The 16,807-nt window shown below is 53.1% G+C and overlaps 3 protein-coding genes across 3 annotated transcripts; 1 reads left to right on the top strand and 2 right to left on the bottom strand.

The window, feature by feature from the left end:
- Positions 1–37: 37 nt before the first annotated feature.
- Positions 38–7,291, bottom strand: CSUI_005726 (endoplasmic reticulum oxidoreductin). The gene is made up of 6 exons (XM_068065896.1): positions 6,357–7,291; positions 5,298–5,464; positions 4,368–4,481; positions 3,077–3,839; positions 2,297–2,411; positions 38–1,990 (listed from the first exon to the last, which is right to left on the bottom strand). Exons 1-6 carry the CDS (start codon positions 6,620–6,622, stop codon positions 1,724–1,726), a joined length of 1,692 nt encoding a protein of 563 aa, XP_067922121.1. The 5' UTR covers positions 6,623–7,291; the 3' UTR covers positions 38–1,723.
- Positions 7,292–8,934: 1,643 nt separating this feature from the next.
- CSUI_005725 (uncharacterized protein) lies at positions 8,935–10,976 on the top strand. Its single transcript, XM_068065895.1, has 2 exons — positions 8,935–9,827; positions 10,542–10,976. Exons 1-2 carry the CDS (start codon positions 9,378–9,380, stop codon positions 10,665–10,667), a joined length of 576 nt encoding a protein of 191 aa, XP_067922120.1. The 5' UTR covers positions 8,935–9,377; the 3' UTR covers positions 10,668–10,976.
- Positions 10,977–11,719: 743 nt separating this feature from the next.
- On the bottom strand, positions 11,720–16,807 carry CSUI_005724 (ribonucleoside-diphosphate reductase large subunit). The gene is made up of 7 exons (XM_068065894.1): positions 16,636–16,807; positions 15,695–15,872; positions 15,281–15,486; positions 14,220–14,843; positions 13,914–14,099; positions 12,880–13,588; positions 11,720–12,555 (listed from the first exon to the last, which is right to left on the bottom strand). The coding sequence occupies exons 1-7, from the start codon at positions 16,772–16,774 to the stop codon at positions 12,504–12,506; spliced, it is 2,094 nt and encodes a 697-aa protein (XP_067922119.1). The 5' UTR covers positions 16,775–16,807; the 3' UTR covers positions 11,720–12,503.

The raw sequence follows: 16,807 nt of genomic DNA, 5'->3' as shown, positions 1-16,807 counted from the left end.
TACACCACCAAGCCGCACTCTACTCGTTTCCACTGTTCTGTCATTTTTCTACAAGGCGATTCCTACGATAAAAGGAATGACTACAGAACTGACTCGCCCTTCCGTCTCGTTCCCGACATTCTTTCAGCGGCGCGTGGCTTGACGCAAAGAACAGAAGCCTTTATTTGAGTTAGACGTCGAGCTCTACCTTCCACGGCTAGGACCGACGCGCAGAGCAACTCGACAAAGGGGACACCGGTGCCACGTAATGACATGTAAAACAGATGTGTACCGGCACCCCTACGTCTGAGTCACGAAAGGGGGCGCTCCATTCACTCGTAGTCTGCGGCCTGTGCTTGTAAAACCACAGTATCAACGCGACCTTCGAGCTCCGTGCCATCCTACACAGCGACACATCACTGCCAGGGACGCCGCTCAACACGTAGTGGGAGACAGTCCAACGCGAGAAGACCCCACTCGGGCCTAGAGGTATTCACTAGCCGCCGGGGCAAAAGAAGACTGTTATGCGATTACAAAAGCAAGCTGCCCAAAACGCCGAATACGACAGTTGCTCGTGTGGTGTCTGTTAGAAATATACGAACTAATTGAAGAAGTGCTCCACCGAGGTACGCCCGCAAAACCGCCTCCCGTAAGCAGATCGACCCAGAATGGCCGTAAGTCGAACTAATACACTGCTGGGCTTGCCCTCAGCTGGAACACCTGCTTGAACTCCCGGATGAGCACGGAAGAATAACAGCACGCAGGGACAGCTGTATGCACGCGTCGCGGTCGGACCAAGAACCAGCACAGGTCCTCAGAACTTCTTTTCATCCTCTGCGCCACTCTTTCAACGCGCCGCTCTACGTACAACTCGTTGAACAATTCAGGGCACAGGCTCCCTGATCCCCCCGGCACAACCCGCAGCGGACACCTGGTCCCTCAGTCGTCTTCTGCAGCACAACTGCGTCTATCGCTCATGCAGACACCTATATTGATGCGTGAGCCGACCGGACCTGCTGGCGGAACAAATCTCTTGGATGCCACTCCAGGTATCAGCTGAAGAAAATATCAGTTTGACGAGGGAAAGGAGAAAGAACGGCAGATATACGAGCTGCTGCTCGACGCCGTTATGCAGAGAACCACGAAGCGGCAGCGCAACTTCCAGGGAACCGGGCATGTCCGGAATAATCACTCGCGGCAGCGTGTCCACATCCAGAGCCTTGGAAAAGTAGTCCCGCTTCATATCCTCGCTGTCCAACCCAGTCCCATAAGAAGGAGAGAATAACGACCTCCGCTTTTCTCCCGCGGGCACGACACCCGGGAAACTGGTCCTTCTTGCGATCGCCATCGAGTTTTACCAGTGGAGTAGCAGTAGGTGACTTGTTCTGAGGAGTGGTGCTCGCGAAGAACCATATCGGTCTGACATGAAAGAGAGCATGCTTCCGACTGCGGGAACGGGATTTAGCACGCCCTCTGAGCCAAATGCTGTAGACTGGTCGTAGGAAGGATGGTTGTCTACCAGGTGCCGAAGCATTCAGGAATTTGGTTTCCTGTTCAAATCGTTGACGCGATCAAGGCAACTGCGACTGCGATGAAGATGCCGCACGGAGAACGGTGCCTCGCGAAACAAGGAGTCGCCTAAGTTTGCGAAAGAACTCCATACAAACCATCACTCGCTTACATCTTCATAACCTCACCACCTCTCCGAACGCAGTCCGCGGGAAACTGTTGACGTATTCGAAGGCTACATGCGTTTCTTTGAGGTCAAGTGCCTCCTCTTTCTCTTCTGCCTACCCAGAAGACCGATGTTCAAGGCGATGTATAGAAGGAAAAGAAGTAACAGCACGAAAACCGAGAAGTAGACAGCATAGCTGCAGATGTTGTGAAGATAGATACGGTCCTGCATGTGTTCTACCACGCGAATGGAGTCCGCAAAATAGTATAGCGCGTTTACTAGCGCCGTAACTTGATTCCGCTCAAGAGAAGGAACCCCTTCTGAAGAAGAGATCATCTGCAGCCAACAGGACAACACAACAGGGCCGATCCGGAATCCTCGCAGATACGCTTGAATATCAGCCGTTGTTGCTTGTAGACACAGCAGCCTCCCGTGCGCAAGAGGAAAGACGAGAACAGCACTCAGTTCTCCGGACCTCCAGTGGAAGTTCATCGGGGTGGTGTGTCTGCCTAAGAAGTCGTCAACGTTCATAAACCAATCCACTTGAAAGATTACCGTCTGGTTCTGTTGCACAAGGCAAGGGTGCTCGAGCCGAGAATACCGACCAACTCGGTAAAGCTGAAATGCAGCGCCTCCGCTCACTTTGGCAGCTATGTGGAGAGCAGTTAGTTTGATCTTGCCATGAAGCCGGCACTTCTCACAGGGGACGCACCGCAGCAAACCGTCGATACCTTTCATGGACTCCAAGAACTCGAGCCTACACGAGTCAAGAGAGAGGCAGGAGACACAGTGTCTCTCGGTACTGGAAAAGCACAGAGCCTGAACCGGCAAGCTCGGCGGCAATACAACGGACTGCCATGCTGTCTCGAACAGGAACACCGGACTACTTTCAGAAAAAAAGGCAGGATCACGGTGAGTGACACTTCAGCAAAAGAATTGAAGTCGTCACAACAGAGAAAACTAAGAGGCGCACACGATGTGAAACAACCTCTTCATGAGAGGCCGTGGCAACACACGACACCCTTGGAATTCATCAGTGCAGGCGCAACCCCTACCGCGCACCACTTGCTTTGGCATTCAGCGGAGCCAAGTTTGCATAGCGCGCGATGCCAGGCACGGTGAGACCCGAACAGAAAGAGAACGACACAGCCGAAGGTGCTGAACAGCGAAAGACTAAATGATGCAGTAGCTCCATCAAGACTGTACAGCGAACACGGTGGAAAAAGCATGCATGATGGCACTCACTTCCCATGTCAATAAAAGATCAAGAAAAAACAAGATCACTCTGACGACTAACCGCTGTCGCATAAGCTCCTAAAGCGTTCTCCTAGACTCTACAAGACGAGGGAGCTTATCAGAATTAAACCAATGACTCTTGTGTGTATTCTCCGTAGTTGTCATCAGTTTATCTCCTTTCCTTACCTCGACCCGTCCAGCAAAGGTTTCTGCATGAAGTCGGAAGAGCACGCATGAAGACTGGATGTAGTCACATTGAGCACGTGCAGCAAATCTGCCCGCGCAGACAAGTCTTCTTGACTGTTGCCTGTCTCACAGGAACATTCCTGGAGAACGTCGCTTAGCCGACAAACGGCTTTCAAGAGAACACCGAAAGTGAAATACAGGTTCTGCACGCGGCTAGGCTGTGTCGCCAGTCTCTCCCGGAAAAAGTCGAGATTTGAATCGAAGACAGGTGGCGCCGGTGCTCCGTTACTTCCTACTCTGGGCTCTGGAGGCAGAGGCATCCCCCAGCCACTCACGGGGCGAGGAGGGGGGCTGTTGTCAATAGTATTGAAATTTTCTGCTGCTAGCGCTGCGATGTTCGCCTGCATACCTGAGACCAGGCGCCTCAGGTTGGCATTACTCGAACACGAGTAGTCTGGATTTCCATCGACCGCATTCAAGTCGTCTGGGAAAGGATCTATCGTATCGTCGGCATGTGTCCTTGTGCTGTTTGTCGAAAGAGGAAGTTGATCGTAGAGGAGATGCCACACCACACCTCCTTCGTATTTGGTAAAACACGGGGGATTCAACAACAGATCCACGTAAATTCCCCCCTTTCCATTCTTAGAGCTGGATCCCAACGCCGAACTCGAACCCTCCTCGTCACGCTTTGGAGCCTTGAACATCGAGAACGGATCATCCGGCTGCCGACTTGAGCGATCTTGAGTCCATCGTGTGAAGGAGGCTGCAAACCAAGGCCAACAGTATTCGCATAGAGAGAAAAAGAGGTGACGGAGAAATACTCCTTATTCTGCGTTCTTCCCTCCAGCGCCAGGTGAACGAGCTACTTGGTCAACTACCCAGAGAGGTGTCCTGCGATCCTGCATCTCGTCGCGACGTACGTGAAAGAGAGTGCGCGACCTGTTAGAGCTTAGGTGTGTCGGCTGGATGAACACGCAGGTAGCATTGCTGTCCCTCCAGGTTCTAACACGCGACGCACACAGATGTTTTCGAGGCGATATGCGGCTCGATTGTGAACGCCGTCCTCTTCTTCTAGTCCATGTCTTGTTGAGTCCTAGGTGCGAGGCCTGCACTTCCAACTCTGTCCCTGTCGCTATCGGAGTTCATTCGTGTTGTAAACTCGGAACCACCTTCTACTGAGCTGCACAGCGGTGCCGGCGGTGGGGTGGCGGATTCCGCTGAGTCTGCCCAGAGCGGACTGAATCTGTCTGAGATGCTAACATGTTTGCCGTGTCGGCCCTTCTCTGCTAACCTGCGTGACGTCGATCAACGAACTCCTCGTCAGGTTTCTGCAGCCAGTTTCGAGGAATTTCATCATCCGAGCATTCGCACAGGCCGCAGCGCTGCGGTTCCGTGCATTTTCCTGCTTGGCATGACAAAACAACAAGCTATCTTGGAGACATGACGGGAGACTCGAAAGCTCACAGCGGGGACGGCTTCGCCCAGAAGTGAGGTGGGTCTACTCAGAAAAAAGGGGAGCACCACATAACACTAGACCGGCTCACACGGTCCGCGCTTCCGCGGGACTCGTCACACCCTCCTCTATCCTCCTCGCACAAAAAGAGTCAGAAGTGCACTCAGAAAGAGCAGTGACGCTACCTACCAGTGGAACCTGTCTTGCGGCAAATCGCTGCTCAGTTACCCTGCTCAACCCCGCACGCACTACCTCGAAATGGAGAGGCGAATAAAGCCTCAGACTAGTGGAGACACCCATCCACCGCAGCCCGTCTTGAAACCCAGCCCGCCTACGACAAGCGACTGTTCTGCCCCCGTACGAGAGTAACACGCCGAAGAAAGGGGAGGATCATGCGGGACGCTCGTGGCTTGTGGGATGGCTGTGAGGCCCATCATTCCGGTAGTTAGCACCTTCTGTGAAAGTCAAGCCATGACGGCCAGGCCAGCCTCACGATTCCTGCTGGCGTGGTTAAGCTCTTCCTTATGAGGCGGGGAACCAACGGAGAGACCTGTGGAGCGATGAACGAGGCTTCGTTCGGCCACGCAAAGCCCACGAAGAGACATGAACGCGTGGCTTCCGACAGCATAGCGTCCCTCCATGGCAACTGCGGAACACAAGTCTCTGACAGCAGCTGCTCAGGTGTCCCTGACGCCCCACTTCATTCAACAACAGCAAGGTTCGGTGCCCTTCGCACATGCTATTCCATCTCACTGAGCAACGACTCACCGGCATGATCTCCAAGGAGGTCGCTTAATCGCGGATCCGCGCAACTATCAGACAGGAGCCCTAACTTGAAGATGCGGAAAAAGGTTCTTTGTTTGAGCCGCTGAAGAGTAGGCCGCACGACCGCGGCGTCTTCCGAGAGCTGCTTGAGAGAAGGAAACTGGAGACACCTATGAACCACATAGGAGAAAATCAGCTTGAAACTCCTCGTACAAATGTGGTCATATATTTCCTGCTCGGGATCCTCAATCAGAAAAATTACGAGAGGACACAACAGCGTGGTGGACACAACACCATTGAGTGAGTGCGTATCTGAGGACAGTTTGGGCAAAGGTTTTCTGTGAACCTGGATCTGAGAGACCGTTGCAGGGGAAGAGCACGTGATCATGGGAACTAGATGCCTTGCGGCATGGGATCCTCTCGGAGAAGCCATGTTGAGGGTGCTGGAGGTGAAGGTGGCATAAGAAAACATCGAAGCGCGGAACAAGCAGCCAGCGAAAATGAAGCCTCATGTGCATACTCCAGGGACTTACTTTCAAGCCCATCAGTAACAGAGAAGAAGCCAAGCGAGCGCTGGACTATCCCTTCCCGCCGATGTATCGGCGCCCCCGATGTCACAACGTTCACGGCGAACACAGGAGAGCGCTATGGATGAATTTGACTCGTGTGCCACATGAATACTCGCCACCCCCACCCTTTCGTATCCGCATGCCCCCGCGAGAGCTTCTCTCAACAAAGACAAGAAGCGGGTCAACGCCTAAAGGAAGGGCACACCTGTCATATATCTACGGATCCCTCTCCTCTGCAATGATGCAAGAACGGGACACTACACTACGGACACAGCTTCGCAGGTTTCTTCCGCAGAACAGACGCGTTGACCACACACTGAGGAACGTGACGCCAGACACTAATCCTATGGCGAGCACCCGCGGTACATGAATGCACGAGAAAATTACAGCAGAAGCTTTCCTGAGCACGCCTACGATCGCCGCAGCACCCCGAAAATGCGTCACCTGCCCGAGAGCGAGTTCAGCTTTCCGGCAGCCCTGCCCAGTTCCCTACTCCGGTAGATCCTCGGGGGGCACTTGCATATCCCACAACTGAAGAAACGGCGGCAAATATTCTCGTGTTAACTCGGAGAAGCGTGAAAACCACGGACCAGCGTGCGCTTCTGCAGCCTCAGCTTGCGGTCCAGAGCCCGCAAACGCTGCGGAACCGTCAGCATCCTTTGCAGTCGCCAGGGAGCTCAGGAGCGTACTTGCAAGTGGAAAGGAAAAGAGTATGACAGAGCAGATGAAAGCGCCGCCTGCGGCGAGTTGCTTCATCATGATATCGTGCCTGGACCCCGGCTGCCACACCAGTCCCCTGCGACGTAGTCAGCAAGGGCGCCGCGGAGTCTCGGTTGAATGACGCAGGCAGTTACCGGGAGTCACACGGAGACCGATTCTCACTGACAGCAACCGTACACGACAGGGCTCAGCCGCAGCGGGCGCCCTGCTTCAAAGCAAACGTCGCGACTAACAGCAGGCACGCGCTCGACGAGGAGCAGAAGCTGATGTTTGAGACGTGAAACAATGCTAGAACGGCTCCGCGGGCCCAAGGTAACCTGGACAGACGACGTTACACTCAAGAATCTTCGGGAAGTTTTTCTATTCCCTAGATGAGAAGACTCAATCAGTAGCATTTGGCGAGGTGCTCCTTTTCGACAACCGCAGATGCAGATAACCCTCCGGCCAACTACGGCGCCCTTCGATACACACGCAAAAACCAAGAATGAATCAGCAACGGAAATAGAGTAAACCGTGGCAGCAACGTAGTTGACTCGAAGATCCGTAAGCTGTGGCTGACACTTTCCGTGCGCGAGGTCGTCACCGGCACGAGCAAAAAATCAACTCCCAGTCGCCCAAGACAACATATAACTCGTTAGTGTGTGAGCAAACAACTTATCGCTTCTCCTTCTCCACTAATAACAAAAACGGACTGAGGGGTCACGAGAAAACCGCGAAGCACAGACAGAGAGGATCTGCTGTTTAGCGAAGCCACAGAGACCCTTACGGGTAGGACTCGTGGCACGGCTCCGCTGTCGAGACACGAAGCGTCGTGTTAGCGACTTGCCCTGGACGGGCGTGGCGGTCAAGATGGGACTCAGCCCGTCTCTATGGTACACCCCAAAAGCACGGTTCCATTCCGATGACTGCCCGCCTTGTCCCTTAGCAGCAAGGAGTCCAATAGTCTGTTGCTACCGCTGTGCGGCTTGTCGCCCTCTCTGTATAACGCCCCCCCACTGTATTTCTTTCGGGACCTGACGCGTGCCTGAGTGGGTGGCGAAGCTGTGAGTGAGTGACAGGCGAAGTGGCTGAAGTCCAGGAACATTACTCCCAGTATACGCAGAAGATCGACAGGGCATGGAAACCGGTCACTGGAATACGTCTCCTATAGCTCCGTCCTCAGTATTGTCCTGAGGCCGTCCAAGATTTCTGTCTCTTGCTTGAGTGCCTGGGTCGCTTGGATGACAGTGTCGCAGACCGGGTAGTCAGCCTGCCCAAGGAACGCAAAAGGGATGGCGACCGCCTAACTAGTACGGAGCTCTTCCTACTCCCGCTGGGCTACTGGCGGCCCCGCAACTGCCTTCAACGGGCAGGACACAAACAGGTGCACTTCCGCCCGCAGATGCTGTCGAATTCGGGGACTATCAGAATTATCCGTGAGGACCGTTGCCTGGAAATGCGGGTTAGGATTCGAAGGGGACTGTAGCCTGTGCACTGAATTGAAGCTGCGAAGCAATCTTCCTCACTGTGTACTACACAGCGCAGCATAGTTTTGTCTCGCGTCGTAGCCCGGCTTCCCATAAGGGGCTTTTCAGTTAGGCTTCGGTGGCCTCGACTATCTGCGCGGTGCGGGACGCGAGTCTGATCCTTTTGTTTCTTTCAGTTCTGTGGTTATGCTGTGTTGTGCTACTCCGTCGAAAGTTTTTGAATGCGTGTAACGGACAAACACGAGAACCACGCCTCCACATGGAGACAGCCGAACAAGCGTGTGGACGAGACACCACTTAACTCTCGGGAAACCCAATGGCAATGCGGGGGTAACCAGGAGAGTGCGATCCCTGAAAAACCGCAGGCGAAGCATCGCCCCCCGACATCCCAGCAGTACAAGAGACGGAGTTAAAGCTGCAGGGCAGACATGTCAGGGGCCACTCTTTCGGGCCGCTCAAGATCAGCCGCGTTCTGCGGTAGAAAAGACAGCTCTGCAACTGCGATGCATTTCTTTTGTGAGCTGCCCTGAGAAGGACCAAATGGATGGACGATCAAAACCGTCAGTTGCTGGCCAGCTGGGACACGGCACACAGGGGTGCGGCTGTTCGCTAGTACAGTACGCTGACCTCGAGTAGGCATCTCGGTCCGAAGCTGGCCGTTGCTGCCTGTCAGCGAAGTGACCAAGATGAGAACGGGCTCGCCATACGCGCCGACGCGCAGTGGCTGGGCCAGCGGGAGGAGACGATTTCCAGGCACTCGCTCAGGTGGTCTCTCGGCGCATTCGCCCCCATCAAGCCGGGCATGCACCGTGTACCCGGGACAAGGGGTTCCCCCCCTCTCTTTGTCCGGAGCGGTTGAAGACAACCAGCGTCTTCTAGTGAAGAGGATTCTGCACGAGGCTGCATCAGTCGCGCACTGCAGAAAAAAAAGCATGTCGGGGAGCAGGATGAGTGGCCTCCTCGGAGCTCGACGCCGAAGAGTACATTCCTTTTTGTCCGGCGGATTGTCACATGCCAGTTTAGCCCGTGATCGTGAACGGTTATAGTCGCTAGCCAAGCGCTCTACTGGAAATCCCTCCAAAGGTGGCAAGGCCTCGCGCTTGCCTGCAGAGCGGGTGGTAACCAGGTGCAGCGGATGGTTTTGTCTGTGGCTGATCTTCGCTAGTAGTGCCGCCTTTGGGGTTCCGGAGTGGCAGCGCTAAACGAGAATCGTGACCTGGGAAGTTGTACGGTCGTGTGCGTGAACACGTTGCGACATCGATATTGTGAATTCGCCTCCCCTAGGTTTTCTTGCACCACTTTTACAGTATTGATCCAATGTAGTCCTGATGCTCCCGTCAAAACCCCTTCACCTTCCCAGCTCCTGTCACAGCTCGCCTGCTCCCAACGGAGAGGCCTGTCGCTCTGCGAGCCGTCCCGCGTTGCCCGAGCGAGTTACCTCGCTGTCATTGCCAGGACATCGCCCGCCCAGATGTCGCGGCACAGACGAGGAGGAGTCTGAACACTGCGACTCTTCTGCAGTTCAGGTGCCAGCGCCTGCAGCAGTTCAGGATCCGCTTATTAGTCCGTTGCTCCCAGCAAGCAGCACCAGGAGAATCAAAGGGAATTCGTCGACAAGGCAGGTCATTTCGAAGAAGGCAGACAAAACTAAAGAGGAAATCGGAAAAACAGTGGCGGAACTCGAGTGTCTTCTGGATCTGGATGAGCAGTGTCAGCGGGGCGCCGCAGACTTGAAACTGCAGCAGCTTGTCGTCATGAGGGAGAGAAATGCCTATCTGGTAAGTATGTGGTTTGGTCCTCTTTCTGGGTCTCGTTCCGCAGCTGGGAGGGGGGATCACTTCAAAGCGATCCAAACCTGCTTGCACAGCTCCCTCGTTACTGCTTACTCCTTCGGGTCCTTTTTTGTGGAAACTCTTACGCAGCCCCGTATCACTCACTGTTCAGAAGCCGCGTGTCGTCGGTCCGTCGTTGAAAACAGAGAGCAAGCGCCGGCCTACTCCTTTTCCACCCGAAAACGCTATGCGGGCTGCACTCCGCGTAGATCTTGACAGGAGAGCCTCCGACTGCCCTCTGTCGCTGCTGTGTACCGTCCTGCTCTTTTCTTCTCGAGAAGATAAAAGCAGAGCTTCTTACAGTCCCGGAGTTCTTAAATGATAACCAGTAACAAGGCCCGGAGAATGGGGGAGAACGCAGCAAGTTCAGGCGCACTGAACGCCACATCATTATGTGCCTGCCTTTACTCGGAGCTGTCACATTCTGGCTGCGTTCGGGGGTGTCTAGAAAAAAGTGCCTTCGCAACGAATGCTTTCCTGCAAAAGTAGTCAGTCTGGCCCGGACAGAAGATAGGATGGAGCAGTCCGTATGACCCTGTGTAACGTTCGCCCTCGCCACCGTACTCGGACAGTATACCGGCGCAGGAGCGTAAGCGTGTGAATTACGTAGGGAGAGTCCGGCGGTAAAAAATCTCTTGGACTGCGGCTGTCACTTTGCAGGAGAAACTGCGAGAGGTAGAATGTTTTTGCGAGGCACGGAACTGGACAGACAGCAACGCCGATATTCGTCGACTGTTCGAGCTGCTGAAGGAGATCCTCTACTCGTCAGAGGCCGCTCCGGTGTGACCGGTCAGCGCAGGGCTATGTCCGGCTATCTGGCGCGTATATCTAAGACGGGCTCTTTCGCAGACAGCATCGCCTGCTGTCTGCAACGAAGATTTTCGAGAAGGCTTCTGAAGTCACCCCGCACGTGGCTGAGCGAGTTGCTCTTTGAAGACTATCTCCGGATTTCTCAGCGTGACGGTGTTGCCGGTGATGGCGAAGGTCGCCCGCCTGCCGCCGACCCGTCAGATGCCTCTACTACCGCAGATATACTCACGACGCTGTGGGACCTTACTACTGAACAGTGCTTCTTCTGCCATTTCACCTTGTCCATGCTGTTCTAGAAGCTGTAGCAAGTCCCGTAGCTGTACAGGAAATATCTGCAAAACTCGCATCATTTGTACCGCTGGCCTGGCAGGGATGCGATACTAGACATGCTGGGTTGCATAGTTCCCCTCAGAACACCTGCAAAGGACGCACGATGCTGATCGGGGCGGACGCGTTGCTGGCGCTCTCGCCCAGTATCCTCCGCGGCTTCTACATAACCTTCATACTGCCAGATGGCCGGGTGCCACGGTTGCTCATACCCAGCAAGGCATGTATACTTTGCCTTGGTGCGTAAGCACACCCACTGGTAGTGACTCGCGGTAGCTGGCTGCTACAATGAGAGGAAGCCCCACTCCGGAACTGAGTCGATCTCACGAGAATTCCAGACCTGGCTATCTGCAAGAGAATTACGCCTGCCACACGAATGCTTGTTAACGTTTTGCGGGCCTGCGTCAAAAGGCTCCCCGTGTACTTGACTCAGATTATGAGGGAAAAGCTGGAAGATTGGCCTCCGTTCATCCCCCTGCTGTATACTCTTCAGCTGCGAACCAATTTTGTCTTTGGTCCCCTCTACCTGCTACTTTCTTGAAGTGTAGAAGACTGTTGCAACAATTGCACAGTTTCACGACGCTTCACAGTAGACGGTCTTAACAGTTCCTCGACAAATGCGGAAGAAAAGTGTATCATTTAAAGAACATCGAACTAGCTGTCGGTGAGTCTGGACTCAATTTCAGATGAGTTCACCCGGGGCTCACAAGAAAAAAGTTCAAAAGTACGACGCTATTTTTTCCGTACAGAGGAACTCGGAACGAAAGGTTGACAAACGGCCTGTACAGCCTTTTTCGAAAGTGTTTCGCAGCACATCTACAAATATCGTGCTGGTGAAAAAATAACTCGGAAACCTCTTCAAATAGACCATCACTAAGAAAAGCAGTCCGGGAAATGCAGCAGGCTGGCGACCAAGCTGCGGACTTCTGTGGAACTACGAGACTCGAAAACACATGCACACTCCTACCTTCACAGCAATGTGAGGTTATTGAAAAAACGGAAAAGGCAGCAACTGCTAGGTGCCGCCCGCACTGCCTTGCAGAAGGCCCGACCCTTATCTTCCCCATAACCGAGCCCTCGCTGGTGATACAACCTACATAGGCCAGGACGGACACGCCAAGAGACAGAATGCGATGCATAAGGCGGATGTCTCGATAAGCCACTCCGAAATCATTCATAGGAGTGGAAGGCCACTTCGGGAACAGCCCCTCTTAACCCCCTCTGTCGCTTTCAATCCGCTGAGACCCCTACCGCCCATTTCCGGGGGCCCGGACCTCGAGTCAACTAGATGACCCACAAAACAAATAGCTGCAAAGATTTTCTAGAGAAAGCACCGCGGCCCACGGCCATGGAACGAGGGCGGGCGTAAGCATGACAGGGCTACACCCGCTTTTGTTCACATGGTAGACATATGCATCTTATGCACCAGAGGAAGGTGACAGGCCGCGCGAGCCAACTGAAACTCGCTACCTTCTACTCACCCTATTAGCCTGAGCACATCTCACACGGCTCCTCTTCCGCTCCCTTTCGACGCCACCTGAAACAAAGATGCGCACACGCAGACTGAAACAATCGTCAATGGAAGTATCGCAAGACGAACGTTTGACCCCTCTGAATCTTGCAACGGCCGAAGTGCGCTCCTCAGACAGCAGGAGATTTCACTAACTGCTCGACGCCATGATTCAGGCAGGCTATACGCCTGCCACGGTGATAAAGAGGCATAGGAAAAAAAAACCTACGTACCACAGTTGCCCATTCCAGACATAAATCCCAAGAATAGTGATCACTCCAGATATCATAGGAGAATATTCTGGGAACTGACGGTGGCCAGGAAACCACTTCGCCAGTAAGAAGACTGTACCTGCAGACTGTCGCTGCGTCTTGTCCATCACGACCGGAACCGCTCTGGCCTGGGTGCGGCTGTTCGTCTTGCCGCTGCACGCCATTTGTCTCGCTTGCTCCCTCTGCTCTCCGGCTCTCATGGCCTGAAGATGGTTCACCCGGAGAAGCGTCTCCTCCTCCTTCCTTCGAATAACCTCCAACACCTGAAGAGCCCTCGTTCCCATCAACGACAGAAACGGATGGAAGAGACGACGAACGCGGACAACGAGAGGGCGTCGCCTTCGCACAGAATGCGACACTTGAGTCAACCGTGAACTTGATAGCGTCTGCTGCGGCTTGAGTACGAAGATAGTAGAGACCAGTCTTCAGGCCTCCACGCCAACCATAGAAGTGCATGGTTGAGAGCTTTGCATACGTAGGATTAACCATGTGGATGTTGAGGGAGTGCGATTGATCAATGTAAGGAGAGCGATCAATGGCGAGGTCTATGATGACGCGCTGCTTGATCTCCCATACGGTCTTGTACAATGCCTTGAGATCATCCGGAACAGAGTCGATGTTCTGAACACTACCATTGTGGGCAATCAGTTGTTGCTTCACTTCTTCTGTCCACAAGTCCCGTGCCAACAAATCCCGCAACAAGTGCGGGTTCACAACGAAAAACTCCCCAGACAGCACACGGCGGTAGTAGATGTTGGAGGTGTACGGCTCGAAGGCTTCGTTGTTACCTGAATACGTAGCAGAAGACGTAACGACAGCCAATGCATACTCATCTAGTAGTGTGGACCGGTCAGAAAGAAACAAAAGAACTATGCACCTTATTACTGCATCGTCTCTATTCAGAGCTTCTCTCGTCGCGGCGCGTCGAGAAATGAAGCGTGAGAGGCCAGTATGCACATGCAGCTACCGACCAAATCAACACGCAGTGTAGACAACTGCAGACACTTTCCTGTCAGCGTCCGGCGCTTTACGAGTAAGACAAGCACTGAGGAGTTACTGTCGGCGGGGGAAAATGAAAAAGGTGGAGCCATTCAGGATCCATGCAGAACTCACCAAGGATCTGAGAAGTGCTAGCTGTTGGCATCGGAGACACAAGGAGGGAGTTACGAACACCGTGCTCCTTGATCTTCGCCCTGAGAGCGGCCCAATCACATAGACCGCTTGCTGGAGTTACACCCCACATGTCAAATTGGAGAATGCCCTTTGACACTGGCGATCCTTCATATGTAGCATATGGACCTGTGATCAGCAACACCGACAGACAGACAGTCTCTCTCTTTAAGCTTGTAGATCGGGATCGAGTAGAACAACTTCCTCTGGCTGTTCAAAAAAGCACTGAGAACAGCTATCGCGACTCACCCTCCTTAGCCGCCAGTTCACAGCTAGCTTCGAGAGCCGCGTAGTAAATGCACTCGAAAATGTTCCTGTTCAACTCTTTCGCTTCCTGGCTGTCGAACGGAAAGCGGAGCATCATGAAGGCATCAGCAAGGCCCTGCACTCCCAGTCCGACAGGCCGGTGGCGTAGGTTGCTGTTGCGCGCTTCAGGGATGGGATAGAAATTGCGGTCAATAACTTTATTCAGATTTCTAGTCATCACTTTAACGACCCTCTTCAGGCCTTCGAAATCGAAACTGCGACTTTCCCCGTCATCTTTCACGAACTTCGACAGCGACACTGAAGCCAAGTTGCAGACGGCAACCTCGTCTTTGCTAGTGTACTCGACAATCTCTGTACACAAGTTGCTACACTTGATCGTACCAAGATTCTGTTGGTTACTTTTACGATTGCATGCGTCCTTGTAAACCATATAAGGGGTCCCGGTTTCAATCTGGGCTTGGAGAATTGCGAACCATAGCTGCTGAGCGGGAATAGTCTTTCGCCCTCGACCTTCACTCTCATATCTTTCATACAGTTCTTTAAATTCATCACCCCAGACATCCGTCAACCCCGGGCATTCGTTAGGACACATCAACGTCCATCCAGCTGCAGAAACAGTCAACATCGTCCCAGCTCGAACTTTTTCTATCGTGAAACGGAAGCAGGAAGGAGTTAGCACCGCTAGTATGCGACAGGGAAGGACAGACTGTCAACGAGGACACCACCTAGTCGACACAAAAAGCAGATTAGCTAGCCCACCAAGGGGCGCCATCTCGGGATTTCCAGCAAGGTTTTGCTAAGGCATGCGCACTCTAGAAGTCAAAATTCCCCTGCTACCTACAGTGTAGTCAGTCTCTGCGTGGCAGACTAGAGTGTGAGCGAACACGTAGTTGCGCCAACTTCCGAAGTACCCCATGCGCAGCCGAACGCCGATAACGATGAAAAGATGAAGACTGCGGCGCGACCTGCTTCGAATGTACTGCTCATCATGATTGGAAAAATTTCATTTCACCTTGGACACGGCAGGAAAAGAGATCATTTACCATTGTCGTTGACACGCTCCATGAAAAGGTCCGGTATCCATAGAGCACAGAAAAGATCTCTTGCTCTGCGTTCCTCCTTGCCATGATTTTTCTTTATGTCGATGAAATCGAAGACGTCATAGTGCCAGGGCTCCAGATAGACCGCTACACTCCCTTTGCGCTTTCCTCCTCCTTGATCCACGTACCGCGCTGCATCATTAAAAACCCTGCAGGGAAGAGACCACGTAGAGGAAAAAAAATGATGAGCTCCATGATTGCAGCACTGAGGCCGCGGGCGGCTTTCGACCAGACAGCAGCCACACGACATCACCGAGTAAGGGAATACAGTGAAGAGAAGCAGTCAAGATGCAGGAGGAAGCTTTCGCTCTTTTCATACCCTCCCCCAAAGGAACGGCTAGATGAGACAAGACGCACCTGAGCATGGGCAGGAGTCCGTTGGAGTACCCGTTAGTGCCACGAATGTAGCTATTTGTAGCTCGGATATCCGTGACTGCCAGGCCGACCCCACCCGCGGTTTTAGAGATCAAGGCGCATTGTTTTAGAGTGCTAAAAATCCCATCGATCGAATCTTCTTGCATTGTCAACAAAAAACCTGGAAACACGATCACCCAACATGAAATTTCAGGAGAAAACGAAACGTCCAAAGCTTGAGAAGAAAAACAACTTGCAGGCTGCGTTTACAAGAGCCAACAGTACCGACAGAAGACCTCCCTTCTCTTACGAAGAAATTTCACTGGGGAACTTCCGACACCCGTGGGTGTCCATACATCACATCACAGCCTAGTGAACGGTGACGATTCATCCAGCGAACCTTCCTTTCACTCGAAGTCCGTGTGGCCAAGACGGGTAGACCCACCAAGAATAGACCGACCACTATGTTCCGCGGGCGATGTCACCCCGCTATCAGAAAACGGGCAGACAAATGATAACCCCTACTGCTCGTGACCTTATTTGAGGTGATACACTGCTGAAGGAATAGGTGCCGAAAAATTCATTTGATGTATTCATCAATTCGTGTATATTTCACCGAACACGGCAGAGCAGGAGGCTATATGCTTTTCCACATGACACATACAAAGTTATAGGGTGTGAACGCCCGTCCTGTGGAACGCCACAAGTTATCGCCTGCAGGCAGGCAGCTGCACGATGTACGTAGAATGATCAGAAGACGTTACAGCCTACCGCCAGTCGGCCCAACACTTGACGGCAAACGCCGGTCATCACAGCATACCGGCCTGTTACCCGGCAGCAGACCAAGGAGAGTCGAGCCGAATCACGAACCCCGCCATACAAACCAAAAGTAAAAAAAGCACGCCTAGTAGTAGGAATATGAACCACTCAACTTTCTTCCTTACAGCTGCTCATTTGAGGTCTTGGAGTTCCAGAGTTGAAGAGTGTAGGGGTAGCATGAGTGAAGTACTTCTGACTCATCAGTTCGTACGTCTCGATAGTTCTCTCAATATCGCCGCAGTGTATCCCACAAGCAACTCGCATAAGAAGATGCTGGGGTCTCTCGACAATGCGATC

Source organism: Cystoisospora suis (assembly GCF_002600585.1).
Source record: "Cystoisospora suis strain Wien I chromosome Unknown contig_2764, whole genome shotgun sequence".
Classification (NCBI taxonomy): domain Eukaryota; phylum Apicomplexa; class Conoidasida; order Eucoccidiorida; family Sarcocystidae; genus Cystoisospora; species Cystoisospora suis.
The sequence above is the reverse complement of the archived record's forward strand: the minus strand, read 5'-3'. Positions and strand labels throughout refer to the sequence as shown.

What these genes read in the sequence shown, in the direction of transcription:
- CSUI_005726 (XM_068065896.1), bottom strand. Translation starts at nt 6,622, where the DNA reads ATGATGAAGCAACTCGCCGCAGGCGGCGCTTTCATCTGCTCTGTCATA. An exon ending in CCTCCTTGGAGATCATGCCG is followed by an intron (nt 4,482 to 5,297) that starts GTGAGTCGTTGC and finishes TGTCATGCCAAG; the next exon opens with CAGGAAAATGCACGGAACCG. An exon ending in CGTTGATCGACGTCACGCAG is followed by an intron (nt 3,840 to 4,367) that starts GTTAGCAGAGAA and finishes CTTGGTTTGCAG; the next exon opens with CCTCCTTCACACGATGGACT.
- CSUI_005725 (XM_068065895.1), top strand. Translation starts at nt 9,378, where the DNA reads ATGCTCCCGTCAAAACCCCTTCACCTTCCCAGCTCCTGTCACAGCTCG. An exon ending in GGGAGAGAAATGCCTATCTG is followed by an intron (nt 9,828 to 10,541) that starts GTAAGTATGTGG and finishes GTCACTTTGCAG; the next exon opens with GAGAAACTGCGAGAGGTAGA.
- CSUI_005724 (XM_068065894.1), bottom strand. Translation starts at nt 16,774, where the DNA reads ATGCGAGTTGCTTGTGGGATACACTGCGGCGATATTGAGAGAACTATC. An exon ending in GGAGCGTGTCAACGACAATG is followed by an intron (nt 14,844 to 15,280) that starts GTAAATGATCTC and finishes CTGTTTCTGCAG; the next exon opens with CTGGATGGACGTTGATGTGT. An exon ending in GACGCAGCGACAGTCTGCAG is followed by an intron (nt 12,556 to 12,879) that starts GTACAGTCTTCT and finishes TCTTTGTTTCAG; the next exon opens with GTGGCGTCGAAAGGGAGCGG.